At 35.5% G+C, this 11,002-nt stretch overlaps 2 protein-coding genes across 6 annotated transcripts in view; one reads left to right on the plus strand and one right to left on the minus strand.

Moving 5' to 3' along the window:
• The window catches only part of LOC109061013 (rho GTPase-activating protein 44-like), a 42,892-nt gene extending 36,087 nt beyond the window's left edge, over positions 1-6,805 (minus strand). For 4 of the 5 annotated variants that reach the window (XM_042734809.1, XM_042734807.1, XM_042734808.1 and 1 more), the window contains exon 1: positions 6,524-6,805. In XM_042734809.1, the coding sequence (XP_042590743.1) occupies positions 6,524-6,576 (53 nt within the window). In that variant the 5' untranslated portion in view covers positions 6,577-6,805. The remainder of the gene's footprint in view (positions 1-6,523) is intronic. The other variant, XM_042734810.1, reaches the window with a different exon arrangement.
• Positions 6,806-8,298: 1,493 nt separating this feature from the next.
• Positions 8,299-10,722, plus strand: ndufb8 (NADH:ubiquinone oxidoreductase subunit B8). Its single transcript, XM_019106704.2, has 5 exons — positions 8,299-8,456; positions 8,951-9,077; positions 9,878-9,977; positions 10,246-10,401; positions 10,560-10,722. The coding sequence occupies exons 1-5, from the start codon at positions 8,366-8,368 to the stop codon at positions 10,650-10,652; spliced, it is 567 nt and encodes a 188-aa protein (XP_018962249.1). The 5' UTR covers positions 8,299-8,365; the 3' UTR covers positions 10,653-10,722.
• The last annotated feature ends 280 nt before the right edge of the window (positions 10,723-11,002 follow it).

Genomic DNA, 11,002 nt, shown 5'->3' on the forward strand with positions numbered 1-11,002 from the left:
TTTTCTTAAGAAATTGGTCATTAAAATATTCAATAAGGATGCCTGAGATGATATTAAAAAAAAAAACTTTTAATGTTTTTCATGAAAATCATAAAAAAATACTAATTTCAGCAAAGGTTTTGATTTAATCTCACAATCATCACCAGGTAAAAATTTAATATATTATTCACATCTTGAATACACGTGAAATTTGATGACCTAAACTAACCTTTAGTGTCTTAAAAAGGTCAAAAATGAGATCAAATTGTCTGATATTTTTCAATTAATCAATCATTAATGTAACTGAAATTGTCAAACAAAGATGTCTAAGATAATCAATAAAAAACAAAAACTTTTTTTTTCATAAAAATCATAAAAACGTTTGCCAAGTCACTTGAAATTCTGACCTAAACTAACCTTCCATGTCACAAAAAGCTCAAATAATTAGGGCAATTTATCTGATATTTTCAAGAAATCAATCACTAATATAATTACATTGCAATTGAAAAATAAGGATACCTTAGATGATCAAAAAAAATGATAAAAAAGTGAAACTTTTCCATATACATGATAACAAACTGTGCCAAGTTACTTTAAGATTAAACCATTAACAGAGCCGGCATGTACTCTGAAAAAGTTTGGGTTCAGAAAGTTTTTTTTTTTACGGCCATCAGGAAGAAAAGCGTCTGCACATTAAGACACATGAGCGGTCGTGTTCTACTTTCCATTCCTCCGTCTCGTCTTACTGTATTACCGCAGCACTGAGCAGTCAGCAAACTTATAATAATCTATTTAAAGTGCAGTAAGGGATTTAGGAGAAGCGCTGTTGAATATGGATCAGACTGTGCACCAAAACACACTTGAAGCCAATCACTCGTGATGGGGGAGGGGCCTATTTCATGGCATGTTTGTGAATTTGTGGGCGGAGCTATCAAGATATGGGCGTGGTCTTTTTGGGTAGAGGGTGTTTGTAAATAAATTAGAAAATAAAAAATCCTCAGTTCTCATTCTAGTGTAAAGATCTGTGTTTAGATTGTGTTTTTCTTGTTATAAACATAACAGCCAAAAAAGTAAGACGTCTTTCTGTGTCTCTCAGGACAGAATGTGTTTATTATTTCAAGAACATTATGAGTGCAGTTACGTCTCACTTAAAACGCTCTCTGACATCATGATGCTACACTGTGTGTGTGTGTGTGTGTGTGTGTGTGTGTGTGTGTGTGTGTGTGTGAGTGTGTGTGTGTGAGTGTGTGTGTCTGTGTGTGTGTGTGTGTGTGTCTGTCTGTGTGTGTGTGTGTGTGTGTGTGTGTATGAACTGTTTTCAGTAACACTAGACGAGTGTGTAACTGAACACGCAGCACACACCCTGTGATCAGCACACGCATGACCTCTGACCCTCAACATACATGACCAAGCATCCACTGGATCACACGCTGTCGCTTTCTCTCTTTAAACTCAACCAGAAATTAATTTCTTCAGCGAAACACAAAAGCAGATTCAGAGCTTTAAAAAGATGATTCATAAAAACACCATAAACACAGTCATCATATGAATGGGGCACAATATTCCAAGTCTGATGAAGTCATATAATGTTCAGTGAACTGAATTTGATTCATAAACAATTCACCAAAGAATCATTCATTCATCTGGATCCATTCTTTATTCTGATTCATGATTTATACCCAGACCAGTGTGTGAACCTGATCAACTGGTTTATTGGAACGAAAAAGAACGATTCAGTCACTGATTCAGTCATTGAGTTCAACTCACTGACTCAGTGAACTGTTCATAACTCTAGGGATCTAACGATATTATCAATATCGCGATAGCCAAACGATATTATCTCGATGTTAAAACATTGTAATTTTCTCATAATATACATTTAATATTAGAGTCATTTGCCAATGATTTCGAAACGATTCGTTCCAATAAGTTCGGAGGAAACCCCTCCCTTCCATAAGCCTACTCTGCTCTGATTGGTCAGCTGGACAAGCCTGTTGTGATTGGCACAGAGAGGAGTCCTCGAGCCAGTTAGCCATCGCTACCATTGGCAAAGCACTTTTACATAAAACAATATAGTGCTCCAATCCGTTTTTTATAATAATGTCATAAAATACAGAAACACTAATTAGTGTCGTTAACAAACAAACACAGATGCTCCACAGTAAGACGAGCTCGGCTAATGATTCACAGGGTAATTAGGGTCAAACAGCTGTTAATAATACTAGTGCAAATGCTGTTGATTTACAGTGAGGCGCTTTAATATCAGCCTGCAGGGATTCAGAGATAATATTACACTATATTAGTCATCACATGCACATAAAACAAAGCTATCTGCATTTAGATCTGTCTTTCTACCAAAGCAAAGGCAGCATTAAAAACACATTTAAAATCATAATTTATTATATGCATTGATATGAAGGTCAAAAAGAGTTGCTTTTTCTTTGCTTATTTGGATGCACTCAATTTAATGTATCCTTGCTAAATAAAAGCATTAATTTCTCCAAAACAAATGTACTGCCCTCAAACTTTTGAAAGCTAGTGTATCTTTTAAAAGTCATTTGATTGCAATATCATGCGATTTTGCTGGCTTTTATTAACTTGATCTGTGCTGTATGATGATATTAATACAACATACAAAGAAAAAAAAACATGATGCAATGAAAAAAATTTTTTTTTTTAATGCTGTAATCAATTTTGAATTGGATGATTGGGGTAAATTATACTTATTTTGTCTGCTGGGAAACATTTAAGTGTTTATATAGCTTCTGAAGTCCAGTACCAAATGAAAAAAAAAAAAAGATCTTTAAACAAAATAAGAAAAATTTACACATCATCATCCTGTTCAAAAGTTTTCACACCCGGCTCTTAATGCATTGTGTGGCCTTCTTGAGCATCGGTAAATGTTTTCACCTTTATCTAAAGTTGTGTCTGAGTCCCTCAGTTGTCCTCAGTGTGAAAATATGGATCTCAAAATCATACAGTCACTGTTGGAAAGGGTTCAAATATGCAGAAGATGCTGGAAAACCAAAGATTGCACAGGAGCTGGGGGATTTTTCTGAAGAACAGCAGGAAGTTGAACTGTTCGGGACCAACAAGGGACTCATGAACAACTATCACAAAATATAAAAACAGTCGTGGATCATTCAGGAAACAACACATAGTATTAAGATTCAAGGGTGTGTAAACTTTTGAACGGGGTCATTTGTTCATGAATTCAGTTATTATTTTGCCTTGTGGAGTATATGTAAACATCTACATAACAAGCAGTTTTCATGATTTAGTTAAAATTATTAACATATTTGCATATTCTGCAAGGGGTATGTAAACTTATGAGCACAACTCTATATATGAATATCCAGTGTTTGCATAAAAGCTCAATTCCAATTAACACCGACATATGCCAGCTATAGTTTCTTGAAACAATAACCAGGTAATATTAATCAAGTCAATGCATGTAAATATGATCAATATAACAGTTGCATCTGAAGTTGACTGTACTTCAACAAATGCACATGAATAGACATTCAGCTCATGTTCGGCTCGAACACAAACTCATGTCAGAAACACCACAGGATGGATTTTTGGCTATGAGAACAGAGGCCCAACAGAAGGGTTATACAGTCAAAATAACAGCAAAAAATGACTGAAAATATATCTAAAACTCTGGCTCAATTGTGCATTAAATGTGTGTTTTCCTCAAACATGCTCACACATTTAGTGCTTGGCCTGAAATCCAATGACAATCCATAAAAATGAGATTTGATGCACAAATGATCAGAAACGTGTTATTATGGATTATAGACTCTATGTATTTGAGTTAAAAACGTCTTAATGCTGGATGTGTTTCATCTTTTGTCTTCTCCAGATGTTCACTGATGGACTGGAGTGCTGTGGATTATTGTGATGTTTTTTTATCAGCTGTTTGGACTCTCATTCTGACGGCACCCATTCACTGCAGAGCATCCATTGCTGAGACACTGATGCAGTGCTACATTTCTACAAACCTGATGAAGACACAAACTCATCCTGATCTCAGATGAACTGAGGATGAGCACATTTACAGCACATTTTCAATTTTGGCTGAACTATTCCTTTAAACAGTGCAAATACGGGCACTATTCTGGATAAATATGCTGCGGATGATCTAAACATGACTAATGACTCTGTTCATCTGATCTGTTTGGATTCAAATGAGTTCTTAATGAACTGCTGTCTCAGCTCCTCTGAAAGCTATAATTAATCTGAGCTCATTAAGCCTAAAACATCTGCAGCGTTGGTGCGTCATGAGAAAATTAAGCAAAAACTACACACCAAAATGCAAGATAATGTCACTGGTATTTCTGAGAAAGTCTGTGCATTGCATATATCTGCACATAGTTGATAACACAGAAAGTTATACTGTATAAAAAGTACATGACATGAACTAAAAGCTACAACAAACCAATTCTGATTTCATGCGGTGTTTGACGTGAACAAGAGGATTTTGTGCAGTCTGACCTCGTACAGTTTCAGTGTCGAGTCTGACACTGTAACACCGTCAGACGCCTCACAAACTATCGCTACATCGATCCGCCGGTGCTTTAAACACAGTGACTTGCATATTTAATGGACGCTGCTATTATTCTCCTGCAGTCCATCTGCATTTGAGATAAGAATGCAAACGAAAGTCACATGACATCAAACCCCACGCTATTTACTTTCTAACTCATGTTCCCGGTCTTGCTGTGAATGATTCATTGTTAAAGAAATAAGTGTCTACATCGTCTTTCTTCAGAGCTGGCTCCGCCTCTGAACGACTTTCCTTCTCTGATGACATCACCAGTCCCTCAGTGCATGTTGCGACTTGACTTTTAAAAAAAGAAAGTAATAAAACATCCACAACAGTCCAGCATCACATCATGTTGCCGTAGTAACCTTCAAGAGTCAAATCAGATAATAAAACACCGCTGTTAGCCAAAACAACTTGAATGAACAGCTCAGCTAACAATGAATCTATGATAATTAATTTTCTCAATATTAAACTAGTAATTGCATACATATTAAATGTAATAAGTCGGTCGTTTTTTTATGAAGGTGTGCACTCTGCCTGTTCCGTCGTTTTTATTTATTTTTTTGGGGGTCACCAACTAGTAAAGTCGGTGTGTCCCTCTTTCAATCGTTATCCACAGGGTGTGTAAATTGTCGACACACACACACAGATTCCATTCCGATCCAATTAGTCCAGCATCACATCATGTTACACAAACAAACAACACACACACACACAGATTCCATTCCGATCCACATGGATTTACCCGAATAAAACCACTGGAATGCAACATCATCTAATCTTTAATAAATACAAAGATATAAAGCAATTGTGACAGGCCTATAACAACCATTTAAGTTAGTTGACAATTTTTTGGTCAAACTGAGCAGATAAATGAGAAAAATTTCACACACACACACACACACACACACACACAAACATAGCAATCTGGGTTATTATAAAAGCTAAAAAAAAAAAAAACTTTCCATACTTGAAATAAAGTAAACATTTCTTGAAATAAAATATTTAAGTATTAAATATTTAAATCAATATTTTAAAAACTCAAATAATATAAAAAAAAATTAATAATCTTTTAAAAATTTAATAATTTAATATTTCAAAAAAGTTTTTCAGCTAGTTGCCAATTGCAACATTTTTTATTTCAGTCCTGATGCCCTAAAATATCTAAAACTAAATTTAAAATCATTTTAAAAAATACATACATGTGTACCTGAAAACAGTAAATGTTAATTGAAATAATATATAAAAATATTTCAGTTATTTAAAACTAAACTGAAATAAAATTCATAAAAACTATACGGATATATATACAACACAAAATAAAAACTAATAGAATGGCAAGAACATTTAACTAAAATTTAAATAAAAAAACTAAACTAATTTTAAATATTAATTTTAAAATAACAGAATAATAAAATACTATTCTAAACTAACACTGATTGCAAGATATGTAGATTGGCTATAAAATATCTTCATATATATGTTTGTGTGTGTGTTTGTGTGTGTGTAATGTTTCAAGCTATTTTACACTTCTGAAACTTAAACAAAACACTGATATCAATGGGTGATGGTCATGATAGATAGATAGAAATAGATATATAGAAGAATAGAAATAGATAGAAGACAGATGGACAGACAGATAGACAGATAGATAGATAGACAGATAGACAGATAGACAGACAGACAGACAGATAGATGGATAGATGGGTCTGGGGTCAGGGCAGGTGAAGGATGCTCTAGAGGCCCTCATCAGGACCGCTCCACAGATGCCTGTCTCCATCACAACATCACAAAAGCACTAAACCCCAGAACAGCATCAGATCTCAAACACAGACCACACAACACCCAATCAACAATAATCTCCATTCTAACAGTCACGTTTCTACATTTGCAGATGTGAATTTACAAGGTGAAGCTGATTATTTATTCCCGACACGTGTACTGATCGCCGTTTGCGCCGTTATTCGTCCCTCGTCAGCGGCGAAGGTGTTTTACCTGCCCACGGTCTGGTTGGCCAGCTGTCGCATTCGGTTGAATTGCTTCTTCATCTTCCTGCAATTTGCGCGTGAATCCCGACAGAAGAAACACCAGCTGACATTCCTCACTCAAAGAACACCCGTCAGGGAATATTCCACGGCTCGCGCCATAATGAACGAGTCCTCTTTGGTGTGCAACCATCACCTACAGCGAATGAAAACGCCAGAAATCATCATTTGCGCGTTCTGCTCGTCGCTCGAGACTCGGGATGCTCCGCTGAGCGCCGGTGACGCGGCGGCGGGGCATTGTGGGTAATGTAGTTCTGAGAGACTGGCTGGCCTACTAATAGACAGTCTGAAGGTCGCGAGGTCGTCTTGTATTCAGTTTATGAGATCAAAATAAAGTTTTCAATCTTTATAACATTCAAGTAAAAAAAAAATCCAGTGAAAAACAAAATAAAAATGACATGCTGCTATTAAACTGAAGTCATTGTTGTTTTAAACATATTTAGCCCTGAAAAAAGTGCATAATTTACAGAATATGTTTGTAAAAATAAATAAATAAATACAAATGAAAACAAAACTACCAGTAGGCGACTAATAAAAATATAGTTATCTTAACAATGTTTCCATCGTGTGGATGTTTTGAAGAAGTACAGCGTTGACAGAGAATCAAAATTCAATGTCAGATTAAAAAAACAAACAAAAAAACAAAACAACATTTTTGAACAAACGAACGAATTAGGCTAATAATTATATTTTTTAATATATACATACACAATTAGAATGAGTAACGTTAAATGACGATAATAATATCATACACCAAAGAATTGTATATAACTGAAATGTGATTTAAATTCTCATTTTACCGATTCTGTCCATTTTGTTTTATTGTTGGGTAAATATCATATTAATGCATGCAAATGGGAAAAAATGTAAGCCCTCCTTTAATATATTTCTTTGTGAGTTTGTGAAAATGTTTCAGAGCTTTAATAAGTCCCTTACATTTACATTTAGTAATGTAGCAGACAAAAGCGACTTACAAATGAGGACAACAGAAGCTATCAAAATCAACAAAACAGCAATGATATATATACAAGTGCTAGAACAAGTCTGAGGTAGCACGTTAAATAAAATAAAAAAAAACAACAACAAAAAAAAAACTCACAAAAAAAACCTTACCAAACACATACAAAACAATGTCTTATTGTTTTTTTTTCTCTATATTGAACAAAAAGCACAGGGGATACAGTATCAAGTACAAAAACTAAAATAAAATAAAATAAAAATAAGACAGTCAACTCAAAGTAAAGCAAGACAATAGACAAGGGATAGTCTACTAATAAAGAAAGAAAAATAAATAATAATTCACAAAATATTCATAGAAACTACAAATACAAAATATGAGTATAAGTAAATAGAAATAAATAACATTGGGAATACATAAATAATAATCTTCAGAAGATCAGGAAGTAATTTATAATGAAACCATAATTTCTTTAAGCGACGAAGAAGTTTTAGCCGCTTTCTTATTAGCTGATAAACAAAGAGAGTCATAAAATAATTTTAAATCAACACAAAAAAAGTCTAAAATTGGGCTTCGAAAAAGTTACTTTACACGTATGAAGATAAAAATTGCCACATAAAGTAAGCAGCTTTAATCTGTCGTCCATCTCCTTTGACCCGGAGTCTCAAATCAAAAGCAAAACCTCAAAAGTATACAAAACAATGTCTTTTGTGTAAATTGTGTAAAACCATTTATTCAATCACTTTCTGCTGCGGCGTCATCGGGGCGTGTCCTCTGCGCAGAGTCGGTGACGTCAGTCCGCGCGTGCGCGCTGCGGAGTGTCCGAGAGGCAGGATGGCGGCCCTCAGAGCGGCTCTCCTCACCCGAGCTCTTACTAAAGGAAAACCACCGGGAATCTCAACCATTATCCTCGGAACCAGAGCAGGTGCTGTCTTACACATCTGTTGTTTCGTATCATGTGAATATAGGACATAAACGCAGCGTGTTATAGTATCTAATGAACGATAACCTTCACGTCAAGGCTGCGGAGCTAACATGCTAAGCGAACCCCTGCTAGCGTTTTTACGTGATTGTAAACAAATGCAATTTATTGCTAACTTCTGTGCATTAAAAGTAACTGACGTTTTGTTTTAACATATTATAAATGAAATCCCGCTTAATGTTTTTTTTTTCTAAGTGTGTGTCTTCAAAATGTGCAATTCTGTTAGCCTTGTGTGCACCTGATTGTGTATTAATTATATACTACAGGATGCATGTTTTTTTAGATTATATAGTTAATAACTTAACGTAATTAAACTAGCTATGTAACGTGTGTCCTAAGGTAGTCTGGAGAACTCAGATTGTGTTTCTTCTCCGATTTCTTCTCTTGTTATTGTGTGTAATGCGTGATCATAATAACATCAGTGTGTTGTGTTACAGCATCTGGTCCTTCTAAGGACACCTTACCCGGTCCCTACCCCAGAACCCCAGCGGAGATGGCAGCAGCGGCCAAAAAATACAACATGACGCTGGAAGATTACAAACCGTATCCCGACGACGGCATGGGGTGAGTGTCTGTTTGCACGCTTTGAACGAATAACGTATTTAACCCCTTAACTGTCACCCCCCATTTTTTAAAATAAGCATTAAAGTGCACTATCCAAACTTAAATTGTTGTATTTTATGAACACTTTGGAATATAGACCTAAGGTTGGTCTCTTTTTAAAAGAAGAAAATTAGAAGATTTTGGTAAAAGTGGATTTTTTTCAAAACATTTAAGTATCAAAAAGTTATAGAAGTTTAAATGTACTGTAAATAAAATGCGCTATATTCATTTTATTTTATTTATTATAAATATTTTACATAAAAGGTTCCTGTGAGATTTTATTTAGGGCGTCATACCACAAACAGCCACTGGGTGCCATCAAAACTCCTTTGAATTTTGATTAATTAATTTTTCCCTAGATTTCTCTATCAATTTTACTTCAATACTCAAAATAACCACCAAATATGGAATCCTGAGACTCAGACCTTTCCAATGATACATTTGTTAACAAGATTATAAAAAGTTTTGATTCTAAAAGACCGTAATGCATTTTGTAATATGACACTTGACTCCGCCCACTAAGAGAGAGGAGACCACCATAAGATTTTAAAGTACCATTTCCATGGTAACGCAATGTCCAATTTCAAAATTGTTTTCACAGGATGAGTCTTGGGCTTCTAAGCTTTCAAATGATATATAATTTATGATGATTACTAAAAGATTTTATAGAGAAAAAGGACAACAATAAAAGAGCGCCAAGCGTCCCACAGGTGGGACGGTGACAATTAGGGGTTAAATGCATTAGCTGTGTTGTTACGCAGGTACGGTGATTACCCCATGCTCCCGGAGCGATCGCAGCAGGAGAGAGACCCCTGGACCCAGTGGGACCATCCCGATCTCAGGAGGAACTGGGGAGAGCCGGTGAGTTTAACACTCATCCTATAAATCCTGTTTCTGTTTGATGCATCCACACATGCATTTAACGTTTAAAGCACCATGCATTCTTGCCACGACTCAATTATCAACTTGTGAAGCCAAAAGCTACCAATATTAAGACATTTTAACCCATAATCCATAATAAAAAAAAGTCCATTGTGTCGTTTAGAAGACTTGTGAACAGTGCTTGATCTGTGCAGAGTTCTCTCCTGGTTCAGACTTGAGAAGGGGGTGTTTTCTGGTGTTTATTTAGATCCACTGGGACTTCGACATGTACATCAGGAACAGGGTTGACACGTCTCCGAGCCCCGTGGAGTGGAGGAAGATGCGGAACCAGCTGCTGGGGTTCGTGGGCTTCATGCTGCTGATGTTTGGTTTGGGCGAGATGTTCCCCTGCTACCAGCCTGTGGTGAGTAAAACATGAGCTCAATACAGAAGAATGGTGCATTTACAGAATATTTTGCAACCAATTGCGCACCAGGGTTAATTTAGCATTAAACAGTAAATACTATTGTTTTCCACCGATGTTATGAATGCGTCTCATCATCAGTGTCTTTCTGTGTCCAGGCTCCTAAACAGTATCCCTACAGCGAACTGTATCTGGAGAGAGGCGGAGATCCCGAGAAAGAACCAGAACCTGTCAAACATTATGAAATCTAATGCTAGAAACCTCTCTGTTTCATAACTTGTGTATATTTCTGTCTCTCTAATAAAGTTAACTCAAATGTCATCTGTCGGATTTACCGTTTCTTGCCTTTCATTCAAATAAGACCTTAAACCGTCATCAGCATTTCATTATGTGTAGAATAATTATAAATGCATTAAAAATCATGCATTTATATTATTTAATGTATATATGTGTGTGTGTGTGTGTGTTTATTTATTTTTAAAATTTTTATTACCTTTTAACATCAGATTGGATGTCAGTAGTCAGTCTTTGAACTAAAAGTTCTAAATAAAATGCAATTAATAAGAACAGCATTAAGTGTTAAACAATAATCGATATAATT

This window comes from Cyprinus carpio, chromosome B12, assembly GCF_018340385.1.
Source record: "Cyprinus carpio isolate SPL01 chromosome B12, ASM1834038v1, whole genome shotgun sequence".
Taxonomy (NCBI): domain Eukaryota; kingdom Metazoa; phylum Chordata; class Actinopteri; order Cypriniformes; family Cyprinidae; genus Cyprinus; species Cyprinus carpio.

Excerpts from the sequence above, each read along its gene's own strand:
- ndufb8 (XM_019106704.2), top strand. The coding sequence starts at position 8,366 with ATGGCGGCCCTCAGAGCGGCTCTCCTCACCCGAGCTCTTACTAAAGGA. Across the intron at positions 9,078-9,877 it reads TATCCCGACGACGGCATGGG|GTACGGTGATTACCCCATGC; the intron begins GTGAGTGTCTGT and ends GTTGTTACGCAG. Across the intron at positions 10,402-10,559 it reads TCCCCTGCTACCAGCCTGTG|GCTCCTAAACAGTATCCCTA; the intron begins GTGAGTAAAACA and ends TTCTGTGTCCAG.